Source organism: Doryrhamphus excisus, chromosome 11 (genome assembly GCF_030265055.1).
Source record: "Doryrhamphus excisus isolate RoL2022-K1 chromosome 11, RoL_Dexc_1.0, whole genome shotgun sequence".
Taxonomy (NCBI): Eukaryota; Metazoa; Chordata; class Actinopteri; order Syngnathiformes; family Syngnathidae; genus Doryrhamphus; species Doryrhamphus excisus.
Window position 1 is genome coordinate 18,166,332 of NC_080476.1, and position 20,126 is coordinate 18,186,457.

At 33.1% G+C, this 20,126-nt stretch overlaps 1 protein-coding gene across 1 annotated transcript in view; it reads right to left on the reverse strand.

Moving 5' to 3' along the window:
* The window catches only part of tmtc2b (transmembrane O-mannosyltransferase targeting cadherins 2b), a 115,726-nt gene that overhangs the window by 66,705 nt on the left and 28,895 nt on the right, over positions 1-20,126 (reverse strand). Inside the window, exon 2 of the mRNA XM_058086234.1 lies at positions 3,503-4,079. Coding sequence (XP_057942217.1) covers positions 3,503-4,079 — 577 coding nt within the window. The remainder of the gene's footprint in view (positions 1-3,502; positions 4,080-20,126) is intronic.

Consider the following 20,126-nt stretch of genomic DNA (forward strand, 5'->3'; position numbering starts at 1 on the left):
CAAGCCCCTTTCTGATTTTGAAAGCTTCCAATCAGGATGACATACATAACATAATGTCAGCTGGTCCTTTTGTGGCAGGGCTTCAATGCATTGGATTTTTTTGGGATTACCCTTGGTTAACAAAGTTATCCTTGGTTAACAGAGGAAATAAGGTTTCAAGCCCCTTTCTCATTTTGAAAAGCTTCCAATCAGGATGATATACATAACATAATGTCAGCTGGTCCTTTTGTGGCAGGGCTTCAATGCATTGGATTTTTTGGGGGATTACCCTTGGTTAACAGAGGTAACCTTGGTTAACAGAGGAAAACAAATATTTTGAAAGCTTCCAATCAGGATGACATACATAGCAACATAATGTCAGCTGGTCCTTTTGTGGCAGGGCTTCAATGCATTGGATTTTTTTGGGATTACCCTTGGTTAACAGAGTTAGTAGCCTTGGTTAACAGACGAAAAAACGATTTCAAGCCCCTTTCTGATTTTGAAAGCTTCCAATCAGGATGACATACATAACAACATAATGTCAGCTGGTCCTTTTGTGGCAGGGCTTCAATGCATTGGATTTTTTTGGGATTACCCTTGGTTAACAAAGTTATCCTTGGTTAACAGACGAAAAAAAAGATTTCAAGCCCCTTTCTCATTTTGAAAGCTTCCAATCAGGATGACATACATAACAATAACAGCTGGTCCTTTTGTGGCAGGGCTTCAATGCATTGGATTTTTTGGGCTGTACGTATACAGTACATATCGTTAGAATCCTACGTGATCGTAGTTGAAGGATTTATATTTCCGTCTGCGGTCAGTTTTTACGACAAATCCGTGAACTAAAACAGTTTAGTGTTCTATTACTGTGAACAAATGTGACATCGACAGTGATGACGTTTTCCCTTCTGTTTGCAGCAAGAACATTTGCGGTTAAAATCTGGTTAAATGTGTACGGTACTCGGGAGCTCCCGGGAGAGGCTCCCAACTATTTATACGACGGAAGCCAAAGTGGTCAAATGAAACTGAAATCTGAACATATAATTCGCCGAGAAAGACAATCAGATAAGCAAGACCCTCTCGCCCATTCCTAGCGTTAAATGTCAAAGTACTTTAGCTGTGTAATTAAAGACTATGCTAGCTCACTGCGGTCTGTCAGTCATGCATTCAGCGAAAGGGGGTCCCTACTTAGAGTCGTGCAACTCTAAGAGGGGGAGAATGCAGTTGCATGAGCTGTATTTGTTTGTCTATGTGTGTGTTTATATGTGAGAGTAATTACTTTTATTGCTTTTAGTTCTTATCTTGACACATTCTTGCAGGATTAATATTTTAATATTTTAATATTTTAATATTTTAATATTTTAATATTTTAATATTTTAATATTTTAATATTTTTTATTTATTTTTTGTCAATACTTTAATAAAAAATATGATTTTAAAATAAAACTTCAAAATTAATAAGTAATAATTTGTTAATAATTTTTTATTTATAGTTATATTTTTTCAAATAAAATCTTCATTTTGCTGCAGGACTCTCACATAAGAAGCAACACAGTTTCATCTTTTTTTACTTTTATTTTAATATTTTAATATTATTATATTTTTCATTTATTTTTTGTCAATACTTTAATTTAAAAAATATGATTTTAAAATAAAACTTCAAAATTAATAAGTAATAATTTGTTAGTATTTTTTTATTTATATTTACATTTTTTCAAATAAAATCTTCTTTTTGCTGCAGGACTCTCACATAAGAAGCAACGCACTTTCATCCCTTTTTATTTTAATATTTTAATATTTTAATATTTTAATATTTTAATATTTTAATATTTTAATATTTTAATATTTTAATATTTTAATATTTTAATATTTTAATATTTTAATATTTTTATAATTTTATGTTTTTATGTTTTTATATTTTTATATTTTTATATTTTTATATTTTTATATTTTTATATTTTTATGTTATGTTGGGATTCCGATCCTGATTTACAGGCCTCTCCCGACGGAATGACAAGCTGTAGTTGCCAAAAGTGCCTGACAAGCCGCATCATTCCTGATTTATCCCAAAGCAAAGCAAACCCGCTGTGAGCCGTAACCTCACTTCTTTCTTTCTAGTACTTAAACACGACATTCCCGTTTCTCTTTTGTTCAAGTTCAATTGAGTCTGGAGTAAATTTAGACGACGCCTCCCTCCCAAGGTGAAATGAAAGCAGTGTCCCACTTGGGAACTGTACGGGATCAACATACCGTGGTGTGGCTTTAAGTGGAAACAGTCAAACGTAAAAGTCGATATTAATAATCGTAGGAGCTCCATCTGCCTGGGAAGAGTCACCGAAAAACATTAGCCATGTTTCTCTTTCCGAATGGAATCTTTCCATTCCAAATGACCTTTCCCAAAGCAATGGTATACATGGAAAGGAATATTCCAATCACGTGTCTACATGCACCGCTATAATCAACCAGAATAGTCAATAGGGCATGCCCAGTAAAACAGAAACCTTCATTCCTTCCTTCCTTCCTTCCTTCCTTCCTAACTGAGCTTCCTTCCTTCCTGACTGAGCTCCCTTCCTTCCTTAGTTCCTGAGTTCCTTCCTTCCTGACTGAGCTTCCTTCCTTCCTTCCTTAGTTCCTGAGTTCTTTCCTTCCTTCCTGACTGAGCTTCCTTCCTTCCTTCCTTCTTGACTGAGCTTCCTTCCTTCCTTCCTTCCTTCCTTCTTTCCTTCTTTCCTTCCTTCCTGACTGAGTTTCCTTCCTTCCTTCCTGACTGAGCTTCCTTCCTTCCTTCCTTCATTCCTTCCTGACTGAGCTTCCTTCCTTCCTTCCTTCCTTCCTTCCTGACTGAGCTTCCTTCCTTCCTTCCTTAGTTCCTGAGTTCCTTCCTTCCTTCCTGACTGAGCTTCCTTCCTTCCTTCCTTCCTTCTTGACTGAGCTTCCTTCCTTCCTTCCTTCTTTCCTTCCTTCCTGACTGAGCTTCCTTCCTTCCTGACTGAGCTTCCTTCTTTCCTTCCTTCCTTTCTTCCTTCCTTCCTTCGTTTGTTCGTTCCTTCCTTCCTGAGTTCCTTCCTTTCTTCCTTCCTTCCTGACTGAGCTTCCTTCCTTACTTACTGAGCTTCCTTCCTTCCTTCCTTCCTGACTGAGTTTCCTTCCTTCCTTCCTTCCTGACTGAGCTTCCTTCCTTCCTTCCTTCCTTCCTTCCTTCCTTCCTTCCTGACTGAGTTTCCTTCCTTCCTTCCTTCCTTCCTTCCTTCCTTCCTTCCTTCCTTCCTTCCTTCCTGACTGAGCTTCTTTCCTTCCTTCCTGACTGAGCTTCCTTCCCTCCTTCCTTCCTTCCTTCCTTCCTGACTGAGTTTCCTTCCTTCCTTCCTTCCTTCCTGACTGAGCTTCTTTCCTTCCTTCCTGACTGAGCTTCCTTCCTTCCTTCCCTCCTTCCCTTTCTTCTTGAGCTGTGTGTTACATCATATCTGAGCGTTGGCTGAAAGAAGGCATACAAAAGGCAGCCACAATAAAAAAAAATACATACCTTGTAGAGAAGCGTGACGACCTGACGCAGTTTGAGTCCGTGCAAGACGCAGACGTCGTAGAGCGCCGCCACGGCCAGCACGGTCACCCCCAGCTCCTTCCACAGCATACTACAAGCAGCGCAGCCCAGACTGCCCAGGAACCAAACCACAAGCCGCAGCGCTCCGGCCTCGCCCCGCAGCTTGCAGTACCGTATGTAGCACAGCAGGGACAGCAAGAAGAAAATGGCGGCGCCTTCGTCGGCGCGACCCACCAACCCCGCCACCGCCTCGGTGTGGACAGGATGGGACGCGAACAGCAAACCGGCCAGTAGGCTCCACCAACCCCTTCCCAGCAGGAGGTGGGCCAGCCGTGTGAAGAGGCCGGTGACGGCCCCGTGGAGGGCGACGTTAACGAGGTGGTACCCCCAAGGATCCAGCCCCCCCGCAGCGTGATTGAAGCGGAAGGAGAGGGTGCAAAGGGGGCGGTACGACTTATGGCTGCCGCTGTGTGTGAGCAAGGTTCCCCAGAAGTCGTCGTAGAAGATATTGGTCCAGGGGGTTTCTGGAAGCAGGTCCTGATTGGTCTTGATTGCACGGCTGCAGAGAAAAACAGGGAAACCAAGTTTTTTTTAATTAAAATTCTTTTTTAAAAAAACAATTAAAAAAAAAAATTTAAATGTTTTTTTTTAAATTTTATTTGGACAGCAGAGAAAAACAGGGAAAGAAGGTTTTTTTTAAATGAAGAAAAGAAAAATAAACATTTTTTTCTTTTTTTTATTGTTTTTTTATTTTATTTGGGCAGTAGAGAAAAACAGGGAAAGAAGGTTTTTTTTAAATGAAGAAAAGAAAAATAAACATTTTTTTCTTTTTTTTATTGTTTTTTTATTTTATTTGGGCAGTAGAGAAAAACAGGGAAAGAAAGTTTTTTTTAATAAAAAAACAATTATTTTTAATTAAAAAAATTAAATTAAAAGTTTTTTATTACAATTTAAAAACACCATTTTTTAAAATTTAAATTAAAAAATATTTTAAATAAAAATTTAAATTTAAATTAAAAAATATTTTTTTTAATTTAAAAAAATTAAATTAAAAAGTTTTTTTTAATTACAATTTTTGTAATTGTTTTTTTAATTTTATTTTGGCAGCAGAGAAAAACATGGAAAGAAAGTTTTTTTTAAATTAAAAAATAAATTTTTTTTAAATTAAAAAAATTAAATTCAAAAGTTTTTTGTTTAATTACAATTTTTTGTGAAATAAAATCTTCATTTCGCTGCAGGACTCTCACATAAGAAGCAACACAGTTTCATATTTTTTTATTTTAATATTTTAATATTTTAATATTTTAATATTTTAATATTTTAATATTTTAATATTTTAATATTTTAATATTTTAATATTTTAATATTTTAATATTTTAATATTTTAATATTTGTCAATACTTTAATTTTAGGAATATATGTTTTTAAAATAAAATTTCAAAATTAATAATTAATCATTTGTTAGTATTTTTTATTATTTATATTTACATTTTTTTTAAATAAAAAAAAAACTCTTGCCAGTTTATTTTCTCCAGTCCATTTGTGAAATAAAATCTTCATTTTGCTGCAGGACTCTCACATAAGAATATTTTTATAATAATTAATAATTATAATAATAATTATAATAATAATAATAATAATATTTTAATATTTTAATATTTTAATATTTTAATATTTTAATATTTTAATATTTTAATATTTTAATATTTTAATATTTTAATATTTGATTTTTTGTCAATACTTTAATTTAAAAATATATGTTTTAAAAATACAATTTCAGTAAGTAATAATTTGTTAGTAACTTTTTATTTATATTTACATTTTTTCAAATAATATCTTCATGTTGCTGCAGGACTTTCACATAAGAAGCAACGCAGTTTCATCTTTTTTTTATACTTTTGTTTTCTTTAATATTTTTATATTTCAATATTTTAATATTTTAATATTTTAATATTTTAATATTTTAATATTTTAATATTTTAATATTTTAATATTTTAATATTTTAATATTTTAATATTTTAATATTTTAATATTTTATTTTTTGTCAATACTTTAATTTAAAAAATATATGTTTAAAAAATATAATTTCTAAATTAATAAGTAATAATTTGTTAGTAACTTTTTATTTATATTTACATTTTTTCAAATAATATCTTCATGTTGCTGCAGGACTTTCACATAAGAAGCAACGCAGTTTCATCTTTTTTTTACTTTTATTGTTTTCTTTAATATTTTAATATTTTAATATTTTAATATTTTAATATTTTAATATTTTAATATTTTAAAGAATGTTAAAGAAATATTTTAAAATGTTTTTAAAACAAAATTTCAAAATTAATAATTAATAATTTGTTAGTAATTTTTTATTTATATTTACATTTTTTATTTTAAAAAACCTCTTGTTTATTTTCTCCAGTCCATTTGTGAAATAAAATCTTCATTTCGCTGCAGGACTCTCACATAAGAAGCAGTTTGATGTTTTTCCGACTCAAATGTGGTGTTTTCCCATCGTTTTTGTATCGCCCACAAAACCACTGTGTATTTTCTGGCAACAAAGCAAAGACAAAAGAACATGGAAGTCGGTCCAAACGTTAAATGGTGTTTATAGCTTTGGCTTCCTGAGTCTTCTCATATGAGGTACACGTCTTTTAGAATCGCTGGACGGAACCAAGAACTCAACGGTGACTTCATCACCGGGGGGGATTCTGGTACCCTTAAGAGCCCAGCTGGGGATCGGGATTGAGTTTCCGCTTCTGGTCAGGTTTGGTTTCTGAGTAGAACCGGTCGCAAGGGAGAGCCTCTTAGGCACTTAAAGGGAATTCCTTGCCCAACTCACAAATTCCCGAAGGAACGACGAGGATACAGGAAACGACCCAAAGAAACGATATCGACCTCGCAATTTTAGAATTCAGTCATCCAGTTTTTGCGTACCGCATCCGAACCTCCGTAAAAAAATCTAAATCTACATCTTGTAGTCGAGTTTTTCGGAATCTGACACAAAACCAGGATTAAGTCAAAGTCTAAGATCTGCAAAGGTATTATATATATATAAGGTACTTATATATATACTTATATATATTCAAGTACTGTCAAAAGTAAACAAACTACAGTATGAACTATAATACAAATGCAGTGGCAAGAACTGAGATTACTGTGGTAAACCTTGGTCCCCCTTAAAAAAAATACTGCAACATCCCTCAGAATTTATGAGAAAAATATGCAAAATATGCAAAAATACAAAATTTATTTTGTTACATTTGTTGAAATTCTTTGCTTTTTGGGGTTAAGATGAAATAATTAATTGATTAAATGGTCTCTCTAATGTACTTCTTCCTGATCCTATCCATCCTGGTCACTCCCAATATGAATCTCTGCTACCTCCAGTTCTGTTTCCTGTCTTTTCTTAAATGGCACTGTCTTCAAAATTTTCAGAATGTATATAATAATTTAAAACAATCTCAGAAAAGTATAAAAATTAAAAAAATACTCTGTTTCCTGCCTCTCAAACTAAAAAAAAAACACTGCAACTTCCCTCAGAATTTATGAGAAAAATATGCACATTAATTTAATTTTGTTACATTTGTTGAAATTCCTTGCTTTTTGGGGTTTAACTGAAATAATTTATTGATTAATTGGTCTCTCCAATGTACTTCTTCCTGATCCTATCCATCGTGGTCACTCCCAATGCGAACGTCAGCATCCACAGTCTCAAAAAATTATCAAAATGTAAAAAAAATTCCTCTGGTTCCGGCCTCTCAAACTAAAATATTTAAACAAAAATATTAAACTAAATTAAACAAAATATTAAACTAAATTAAACAAAAATATAAAACTAAATTAAACTAAAATATAAAACTAAATTAAACAAAAATATTAAACTAAATTAAACAAAAATATTAAACTAAATTAACAAAAATATTAAACTAAATTAAACTAAAATATTAAACTAAATTAAACTAAAATAACATTTCCTTAGGCATCCGTGGAAAAAAAAATTCTGTATGTTTTGGGCAAAAGTATTATAAAATATTAATACACATCAGCTTTGACTTTGTAATAATTCATTGATTAATTGGTCTCTCTAATGTACTTCTTCCTGATCCTATCCATCGTGGTCACTCCCAATGTGAACGTCAGCATCGACAGTCTCAAAAAAATTATAAAAATTAAAAAAATTCCTCCGGTTCCGGCCTCTCAAACTAAAATATTAAACTAAAATATTAAACTAAATTAAACTAAAATATTAAACTAAATTAAACTAATATATTAAACTAAAATATTAAACTAAATTAAACTAATATATTAAACTAAAATATTAAACTAAATTAAACTAAAATATTAAACTAAATTAAACTAAAATAACATTTCCTTAGGCATCCGTGGAAAAAATTTTTTGTATGTTTTGGGCAAAAGTATTATAAAATATTAATACACATCAGCTTTGACTTTGTAATAATTCATTGATTAATTGGTCTCTCTAATGTACTTCTTCCTGATACTATCCATCCTGGTCACTCCCAATGTGAACGTCAGCATCGGCAGTCTGAAAAAATTCCTCGGGTTCCGGCCTCTCAAACTAAAATATTAAACTAAATTAAACTAAAATATTAAACTAAATTAAACTAAAATATTAAGCTAAATTAAACTAATATATTAAACTAAAATATTAAACTAAATTAAACTAAAATATTAAACTAAATTAAACTGAAATAACATTTCCTTAATTTTCCTTAATTAATAAATGATTGCACATATTTTTCACCCAAATTCTGCATTTTCAATCAGAAAAATAAAAAAAATCGAATAAAAAAAAAGAAATGTCACTAAATAAAAATAAAATGAATCCTAAATAATCATCAGGTGTTGTTATTATGTATGCACACACGCCCAGTTCATCCAGAACACAACAGAAGCATCTCCTCCAACGCCATAGTCGCACACAAAGACACACACATACACACATTTCATGGCACAGTAGACACAAAAAAAACAAAAAAAACGTTACAGAGACAAAGAGTCTGGGGCTGTTGCTCGGCATCCTTGATCAGGCGCTGGTATCATAAAGGACGGGCACAACATGAATGCTGATCATTAGCCTAAAAGCTAGTCAGTAAAAAAAAAACAACAACAACCAACCAAGCAGTCTGGCAGAGCAGGATTTCATCCTGGCAGCCCCGGCATTGAATCCCATGGTGCAATGTTGCCTGGGACACAACACAAAATCCACCGCGTTGTTTGGGAAAACAAATGGCTGCAAGTACAAAAGCCAAACAGTTTTATAGCTCAAAATACGCCATGCTTAAAATAAAAGAAAAGTATTTCCTGGAATTGAACGCAACTGCATGCAGAAACGATGTCATTCATTTGACTTCTACATTGTTATTTTGGTAATCAATAAATAATCAATACTTTATTATTATGTATAAGACTGATATATGGCCTCTCAGAACTCGCAACATGTCATGTTCACAGGCTGTCGGAAATCACAACGCTCTTAACACTACACGTGACTGCCACATCGCTACAGTATCCTTGAGCATGTTAAAGGATCAGTGTTCATTTGGGCAGCACTTTTGACTTATAATAAAATTACCAGTAGTACCGGTAGGAATGGAACATGTTTCTAACCCAATTACCACTTGTATTGTGTCTTTTGAGGAAATCAGACGTCAACAAAGAGGCAACCTCTGTATGAATGTACTAAATCCTTGAACATGTTAAAGGATCAGTGTTGATTTTGGTATCTTGAGGAAATCAGACGTCAACATAGAGACAACCTCTGTATGAATGGACTAAATCCTTGATCATGTTAAAGGATCAATGTTCATTTGGGCATCACTTTTGACTTCGGAAATCACAACGCTCTTAACACTACAAGTAACTACCACATCGCTACAGTATCCTTGAGCATGTTAAAGGATCAGTGTTCATTTGGTTATATATATATAGTTTTGACTTATACTCAAATTTGAGGAAATCAGACGTCAACAAAAACACAACCTCTGTATGAATGGACTAAATCCTTGAACATGTTAAAGGATCAGTGTTCATTTTGGTATCTTGAGGAAATCAGACGTCAACAAAGACACAAACTCTGTATGAATGGACTAAATCCTTGAGCATGTTCAAGGATCAGTGTTCATTTGGGCATCGGTTTTGACTTTGGAAATCACAACGCTCTTAACACTACAAGCAACTGCCACATCGCTACAGTATCCTTGAGCATGTTAAAGGATCAGTGTTCATTTGGTTATATATATAGTTTTGACTGATACTAAAATTACCGATAGTACCGGTAGGAATGGAACATGTTTCTAACCCAAGCACCACTTGTATTACGTATTTGAGGGAATGAAACGTCAACAAAGAGACAACCTCTGTATGAATGGACTAATCCTTGAGCATGTTAAAGGATCAGTGTTCATTTTGGTATCAGTTTTGACTTATACTAAAATTACCGGTAGTACCGGTAGGAATGGAACATGTTTCTAACCCAAGCACCACTTGTATTTTGGTATCTTGAGGAAATCAGACATCAACAAAGAGACAACCTCTGTATGAATGGACTAATCCTTGAGCATGTTAAAGGATCAGTGTTCATTTGGGTATCAGTTTTGACTTACACTAAAATTACCGATAGTACTGGTAGGAATGGAACATGTTTCTAACCCAAGGACCACTTGTATTGTGTCTTTTGAGGAAATCAGACATCAACAAAGAGACAACCTCTGTATGAATGGACTAAATCCTTGAGCATGTTAAAGGATCAGTGTTAATTTCGGTATCACTTTTGACTTACACTAAAATTACCGGTAGTACCAGTAGGAATGGAACATGTTTCTAACCCAAGCACCACTTGTATTGCGTATTTGAGGAAATCAGACGTCAACAAAGAGACAACCTCTGTATGAATGGACTAAATCCTTGAGCAGGTTAAAGGATCAGTGTTCAATTGGGTATCAGTTTTGACTTATACTAAAATTACCGGTAGTACCAGTAGGAATCGAACATGTTTCCAATGAGGAAATCAGACGTCAACAAAAAACTTAAACTATATTAGGAAAGAAGGAAGTGAACAAATGTAACAGATACTGATTGTGTGGTCATATCGCCTTGTACTTCGGTACGTGACAAAAAAAATAAATAAATAAATAAATAAATAAATAAATAATAATAATAATAACTGTATTAAGAAAGCAGGAAGTGAACAAATGTAACAGTTACTGATTGTAAGGTCATACTGATTGTATAGTCGTATCACCTCAAAAAAATAAAATAAAAATAAAACATAAAACTAAAAAATAAATAAAAAACAATATTAAAAAATATTAAAAACAAACTATATTAGGAAAGCAGGAAGTGAACAAATGTAACAGTTACTGATTGTAAGGTCATACTGATCGTATGGTCATATCACCTCAAAAAAATAAAATAAAAAATAAAACATAAAAATAAAAAATAAATAAAAAATAATATTAAAAAATATTAAAAACAAACTATATTAGGAAAGCAGGAAGTGAACAAATGTAACAGTTACTGATTGTAAAAGTACCAGATGGAGGGGGTAGTGTCACGATTGGGCTTCACCCCCTCGTGACAGCTCTTATTTTTCCTCATAGCCTTAGTTCCTGCTCTTATTTTGTAGTATTTCCTGTGTTGGTCTGTTCTGTGTGCCGTCACTTTTACTTTCCCCTTCTACGCGCACCTGTGTCTAATTTGATTGTCGTATTTAGTTCAGCCGGTGCGCGTCTGCCTTTTGTTGGTGCATTGTTTGTTCGATGCCAGTGCTGCATTCGCTTGTTTTTCGGGAAATAAAAGCGAAGCTTTTACCCGCACCGTTCGCTTCATCTCTGCATCCTGGGGTCGCACCGCAACACCCGCATGCCGAACCGTGACAGGTAGGATTTAATAAGCTTTGCTTGGGTTTTGGTTTCCTTTTTGGACACTCTTATTTTGTATTGGATTTACTGTTTTTGCTGTTTTTGTCTTCCTTTGTTACCTCCAATCATCCACACCTGTCCCTAATTTGTGTTGGTATTTAGTTCAGGTGTGTGCCTTTCCCCCGTGTGGGGTCATTATAGTTTGTCCTTCTGCTACCTGAGTTGCCTTTTCCCCGCTGCGTCTATTATTATTATGCAAAAATAAATATTTTTACCTGCATTCGGTCCTGCTCTCTGCATCCTGGGGGTCGAACATGCATGTTTAAATGAAATAAAACCATTACCATGACCATTACTTTTATGGACAGAATGCAGCCAAGGCGTTAAATTAAATTTTAAATTAGAAATTAAATTTTAAATTAGAAATTAAATTTTAAATTAGAAAGTAAATTTTAAATTAGAAAGTAAATTTTAAATTAGAAATTATAAATAAAATTTTAAATTATACATACAATTTTATATTATAAATAAAATGTTTAATTATAAATTACATTTTTAATTTTAAATTATACATACAATTTTAAATTATACATACAATTTTAAATTATAAATACAATTTTTAATTAAATTTTAAATTATAAATTAAAGTTTAAAATTTAAATTATAAATTTTAAATTACATTTGAAATTATAAATTACATTTTAAATTATAAATTAAATTTTTAATTATGAATTACATTTTAAATTATAAATTAAATTATAAATTACATTTTAAATTATAAATTACATTTTAAATTATAATTACATTTTAAATTATAATTACATTTTAAATTATAAATTACATTTTAAATTATAAATTAAATTATAAATTACATTTTAAATTATAAATTATGAATTATGAATTACATTTTAAATTATAAATTACATTAAATTAAATTTTGAATTATAAATTAAATTTGTAATTAAATTTTAAATTAAATTTTGAATTATAAATTACATTTTAAATTATAAATTAAATTAAATTAAATTTTGAAATAAATTTTAAATTAAATTAAAACATAAATTTAAAATTTAATTTTTTTAAATTAAATGAAATAACTAAAACTACATTAGGAAAGCAGGAAGTGAACAAATGTAACAGTTACTGATTGTAAAAGTACCAGATGGAGGGGTAGGATTTAATAAGCTTTGCTTCTTCCTACTCCTTTTGGACATGTGGAACTGGGAACTGATTATGGGATGCATTCAATTGTAATCTGATGCATGTTCAAATGAAATAAAACCATTACCATAACAAAAACCAAGGTACATGTGAAATGAAAAAGAAAAGCCATTCTGCTTAGACGGTCTTGATTGTGACCTCCAGCTGTTAAAAGTCTTCCACAAGCTACCTGATGTCGGTAAAGACCCAAACCCCCACCGGATGCCCCAGGTGGCACCTCTGAACACGTCAACTTACACAGCGGCCATATTTCACCAGCACATGTTAGAAGCATCAGCTTCTCTTTTAATTAGGAAGCAGTTGGACGGGTCGGAAGTCTTGGGAGCTTTGTTTTCTTTTAGACTGCAAACGCTTCCGGACCCGGAATATCCCATTCTTATTTACGTCTGCTGTCCTCGGGATTCATCCATCTGTTAGTCCGTCTGTCCAACCATCGGTTGATCCATCATCTATCCATCTGCCCACCCATCCATCCATCAATCACCCATCCATTTATCCATTAGTCCATCCATCCATCAATCATCCATCCATCCATCCATTAGTCCATCCATCCATCAATCATCCATCCATCCATCCATCCATTAGTCCATCCATCCATCAATCATCCATCCATCCATCCATTAGTCCATCCATCCATCAATCATCCATCCATCCATCTATCAATCCATCCATCCATCCATCAATCATCCATTATCCATCCATCAGTCCATCCAGCCATCAATCATCCATCCATCTATCCATTATTCTATCCATCAATCATCCATCCATCTGTTTGTCTGTCCGTGCATCCATTTGTCCAGTGTGCATCCATCCATCATCCTTTCATCCATTCTTCTCTCATCAATCATCCATCCATCATCCATTAATCCATCCATCTATCCATTAGTCCATCTATCCATCAATCATCCATCCATCCATCAATCCATCCACCCATCCATCAATCATCCCTTATCCATCCATCAGTCCATCCAGCCATCAATCATCCATCCATCCATCTATCCATTATTCTATCCATCAATCATCCATCCATCTGTTTGTCTGTCCATCCATCCATTTGTCCAGTGACATGTGCATCCATTCATCATCCTTTCATCCATTCTTCTCTCATCAATCATCCATCCATTCATCCATCATCCATTAATCCATCCATCCATCTATCCATTATTCCATCCACCCATCATCCATCCATCAATCATCCATTCATCCATCAATTATCCATCCATCTATCCATTATTCCATCCACCCATCATCCATCCATCTGTCCATCCATCCATCCATCATCCATTAGTCCATCCATCAATCATCCATCTGTTAATCCGTCTGTCCATCCATCCATTTGTCCAGTGACATGTGCATCCATTCATCATCCTTTCATCCATTCTTCTCTCATCAATCATCCATCCATCATCCATTCGTCCATCATCCATTAGTCCATCCATCAATCATCCATCTGTTAATCCGTCTGTCCATCCATCCATTAGTCCAGTGACATGTGTACTTTTTAATCCTCATCATCAGGATGGAATTAAAACTGTTTTCTTAGAAGACGACAAACTGTGCCATGATGGGGATGAAAGTAGCTCCTTTTAGCTCCAAAATTTTGGTAAATTAGCTAATTGTAGCCTCCACTCCACTCCTTCTGAGTGGCAAGACTGATGATTGCACCGCATGCATTCGAAAAAAACAAAAGCAAGCAGGGCTCCGGGTACCTGCCATGTGGAGTCCCTTGAGACCAAGCTCTTTTGTGTGGAAAGAATATATCTCCACTTTGAATCGAACATCTTATTATTCACTCTCCTCGAGGGCGACCATCCATCAGCAGCTGCTCATTGATTTTTTTTTAAAACCAAATAATAAGCTGCCATTTTTTTTTCCATGTGAGAATGGAGATTTTGAACCCTTATTAGGATTCCATTTATATCTTCTTGTCAGTAGAATCATTCATGCCTTCAAGGACTCTAAATCAATAATGGACACGAGTATCCTGAAGTAGTATTGTAATATCACTTGTATATACACTGGATTCAATTCATATTTGCAATTCCGATTTTTATATTTTTTCTTATATATTTTTAATAATATATATATATATATATATATATATATATATATATATATATATATATATATTATATATTTTTTTACATATGTACAAACATAAGTACCATTCATTCATTTGTCTTCAGGCGAGAGGCGGGGTACACCCTGGACTGGTGGCCAGCCAATCACAGGGCACATATATGCAAACAACCATTCACACTCACATTTATATACCTATGGACAATTTGGAGTCGGCAATAATTTTTTTATTAATTATTTTTTATAATTCATTTATTTAAAAAAATTAATTTATTTATTTAAAAAATAATTTATTAATAAAAAAATATTAATGTATTTAAATAATTTATTAATTTCTTTAATTATTTCATTCATTCATTCATTTTCTACTGCTTTTTCCTCACAAGGGTCGTGGGGGGTGCTGGAGCCTATCCCAGCTGTCTTCGGGCGAGAGGCGGGGTACACCCTGGACTGGTGGCCAGCCAATCACAGGGCACATATATGCAAACAACCATTCACACTCACATTTATACCTATGGACAGTTTGGGGTCGGCAATAATTTTTTAATTAAGTAATTATTTTTTATTATTAATTTATTTTAAAAAATAATTAATTCATTTAAAAAATATTAATTTATTAAAGAAATTAATTAATCTATTTAAATAATTAATTTATTTTAAAAAATAATTGATTAAATTAAATAATTAATTACAAATATATAAACAGGTACCAATATGAGTTGGAAAAAGCGCATAGAGATAACCTGCAAACTCCACACAGAGCTGGCCAAGGGTGCGACTGAACTCAGGTCTCCTCGCTGCTAGGTCTGCACGCTAACCACTTGACCACCGTGCAGCCTAACATAACTAGCAATACTAGCAAAACCACATGAGCTCATCTCATTGTTGATTTTTCATTATTACGTTTCATACCACTTGCTCGGGTGTGTTGAATGCATCATTCATCGGCAGCGGCGGCGCTGGCAAGCATCCGACGCAACGTAAACACTGTTGCATCGTGCAGAACACGTTGACATGATTGACAAGTGTAGAATAGCTCCATTGTGAAAACGCTTGTTTGATCAAGACTTCCAGTCGTTTGCTCAGTGGACTGAAGGCTTTTGTGTTTCCTGTAAAAACACTCTGAGGCTCTGGATTGTTTGTTTCGGTGTTTGATGGACGTACTCGAACCACAACTTGGTTTACTTCCAAAACATCATTATCAGTCAACTAAGGATTCCTTAATTATAAATGTAATATTTTTGTACCTAAACCATAGAAAAACTGTTTACGACCATCTAAATACAATCTTACACATTATGAGAGCTCTCTAAAAATGAACTAACAACCCTATAGTCAGGTTTATACTTGTAGTACCCAACAAAGTACATATAATAGGACTAAATAAGGCATTTAATACATACAGTAAGTATGATTTGTTATCATAGTGTATGTGCGTCTCACCAAATATTACTATTATATTATTAGAGTGTAGAATGCTTTATATTATTCACAGGGTCTTTGAATGCGTCTTCTGAAAGCCTAATATTTGTATTTTAGTTAATTTAATTTTTTTTTAATTAACTAAAATACAAATATTAGTATTTTAGTTAATTTGTATTTTAGTTAATTTAAAATTTGTTTAATTTAATATAGCCTAATATTTGTATTTTAGTTAATTTAATTTTTTTTAAATTAACTAAAATACAATTTTTTTTAATTTAATATAGCCTAATATTTGTATTTTAGTTAATTTAAAAAAAATTTAAATTAACTAAAATACAAATATTAGGCTAATTTAAAAAAAATTAAATTAACTAAAATACAAATATTAGGCTATATTAAATTTAAAAATTTTGTATTTTAGTTAATTTAAAAAAAATTTAATTAACTAAAATACAAATATTAGGCTATATTAAATTTAAAAATTTTGTATTTTAGTTAATTTAAAAAAAATTCAATTAACTAAAATACAAATATTAGGCTATATTAAATTTAAAAAAAATTCAATTAACTAAAATACAAATATTAGGCTTTCAGAAGACTCATTCAAAGACGCTGTGAATAATACAAAGCATTCTACACTCTAATAATATAATAGTAATATTTGCTGAGACGCACATAAAGTATGATAACAAATCATACTTACTGTATGCATTAAATGCATTATTTAGTCTTATTATATCTACTTTATTACTTTAATACAAGTGTAAACCTGACTATAGGGGTGTTAGTTCATTTTTAGAGAGCTCTCCTAATGTGTAAGACTGTATTTAGAAGGTCGTAAACAAACACCCCTATATTATATTATTAGAGTGTAGAATGCTTTATTATTATAATTATTCACAGGGTCTTTGAATGCGTCTTCTGAAAGCCTAATATTTGTATTTTAGTTAATTTAAAAAAAATAAAATTTATGTAAAAAAAAATTGCATAAATTTGCATATATTTTTTGACTAGTAATAGGCTTTATTCAACTATGAAATGGCAATATTAATAATATAATATTCATAAATAAATGTCAATAGTGACCGTATTTTCCACCATGTGGTTTGTCCTTTATAAAGAAAGTCAATTCAAACTAAGTTTTTTTTAATGTATGATAATGGAGTGCCAAAAAGATATTGCACATTTATGATTTATTTTACACCGTTATATTAAAAAATGCATGATGACCATTTTTACGATGTTGTCATAATTGCAATACAGCCCACGTTTAAAAAAATAATGCACCGTGCGTCCTGTAGTTGTGCCAAATACTGAGGTTTGCTGCAGGCAAAACCTAAATAATTTGTTTCCTTTGACATGAATAATACAAGTACGGGAAAGCAATGCGTTGGAAAAAGCTGCATAGGAGCGTCTCAGGATGGGGAATCTAACTTTGAAACATGGCGGAGGACACAATACACGTCCACCGCTTTAAGCATAGCGAACTAGTTAGCATCTAATATATTTATGTTTTAATTTTAGACACCGAGTGGGGAAGAAAGGCAAAGTAATGCTGTTAACTACTCCCTTTAGAGAGCAGTACAAACTGGGTCTAACAAGGACAGAAAAACGCTGCGGTGCTGAGTGTGTTTTCCAAAGAAAAACAAATTTTCATGCATTTCGCAAACAATTTTTTTTTCATTTCACAAACAATTGAAATGAATCAGATGATTTTCAAAGACGGATGTACATTTTTGCATAGAGCAGCACAAACTGGGTCTAACAAGGACAGAAAAACGCCGCAGAACTGCGCAAGAAGACATATCTGAGAGTGTGTTTTCCAAAGAAAAACACATTTTCATGCATTTCACAAACAATTGAAATGAATCTGATGATTTTCAAAGAAGGATGTACCTTTTTGCATAGAGCAGCACAAACCGGGTCTAACAAGGACAGAAAAACGCCGCAGAACTGTGCAAGAAGACATATCTGAGAGTGTGTTTTCCAAAGAAAAACACATTTTCATGCATTTTACAAACAAATTTGAAATTAATCTGATGATTTTCAGAGAAGGATGTACATTTTTGCATAGAGCAGCACAAACCGGGTCTAACAAGGACAGAAAAATGCTGCAGAACTGAGTGTGTGTTTTCCAAAGAAAAACACATTTTCATGCATTTTACAAACAATTGAAATGAATCAGATGATTTTCAAAGAAGAATATACATTTTTGCATAGAGCAGCACAAACTGGGTCTAACAAGGACAGAAAAACGCTGCAGAACTGCGCAAGAAGACATATCTGAGAGTGTGTTTTCCAAAGAAAAACACATTTTCATGCATTTCACAAACAATTTAAATGAATCAGATGATTTTCAAAGAAGGATGTACATTTTTGCATAGAGCAGCACAAACCGGGTCTAACAAGGACAGAAAAACGCTGCAGAATTGAGTGTGTTTTCCAAAGAAAAACACATTTTCATGCATTTTACAAACAATTGAAATTAATCAGATGATTTTCAAAGAAGGATGTACATTTTTGCGTAGAACAGCACAAACTGGGTCTAACAAGGACAGAAAAACGCCGCAGAACTGTGCAAGAAAACATATCTGAGAGTGTCGGTATCAACAGTGAAGCGGCAACTTCCGGATGCTGGAAAAATTTCCAAGTAATCCCAAACTTTTGAGCAGTAGTGTATATATATTTTAGTTAATTTTTAACACTTAAAAATACTGAATTTTCACAAATATTTGCAAAACTGTGATGCATTGAAGCTGTTAAAAAGTACCTTCACAACCAAAATGGTCCAATACCCTTCCAGTTGCTGAGCAAGGCTGAAAAACGGCCAGTAAAAAGTCACAGTAATAAAAATTATTTTATTACTCTCTGCCTTTTACGCAATAAATCGGCAAAATCAGACAAAAGTATGTTGGTTATATTACCAAAAATTGAATCTAAATTGTGTACTATGACTCTCTTGGAAGGAGCCTGAAATAAATCTTCACCGGCTTACATTGTTTGAAAAAACGGTATAAATCTTTGCTTTAAGAAGGTCCAACCTCCTGTGAACTTTGGTATCGAGGATCTGACATGCCAGCAGGTTCGCATGATAAAAACCCTGATGCATGATGCTTTGCTCCCATCTGCACACAGCCATGTTTTACACGACCTCTCCTGAAGTCACCTTGGCTTTTATACGTTCGTACCGTCTCTGGTGTCATCGTTAATCACCTTGTGCGCTCGTAATTAGGCGTAGCTGTGAATAAAGGCGCCGCTCTTGTACGTGAAAACACCCACGACGACAGATTGGACAGATGTTGGCAGACTTACATGGCACCGCAGCTCGGTGTGATTTCCATAGTGTGCTATAAATAGCTCACAATATGACGCAGGTGTTATGGGTCAACGGGTTATTACGTTTATCATCCACGTTTATCAGCCAGCAGGGATTTTCCTGTTCATATTATTACCGCTATAATTGAGTTTCATTCTTGTTCAATTCTGTTGCTGATTCGATTTTTTTTTGTGGGGAAACACACAACCAAAAATAACACAACAACCGCAAGGCATGCTGGGAAGCTCACATAAAACAATAGGAGGCTGCCCAGCATTTTTTGCGACTTATACTTATACTTAACATACATAAGTCGCTCCAGGGTATAAGTCACACAAGGCCAAAAATGCATAATTAGGTCGAAAAAAAACATACATAAGTCGCTCCGGAGTATAAGTCGCACAAGGCCAAAAATGCATAATTAGGTCGAAAAAAAAACATACATAAGTCGCTCCAGAGTATAAGTCACACAAGGCCAAAAATGCACAATTAGGAAGAAAAAAACATACATAAGTCGCTCTAGAGTATAAGTCGCACAAAGCCATAAATGCATAATTAGGTAGAAAAAAAACATACATAAGTCGCTCTAGAGTATAAGTCGCACAAGGCCATAAATGCATAATTAGGTAGAAAAAAAACATACATAAGTCGCTCTAGAGTATAAGTCGCACAAGGCCAAAAATG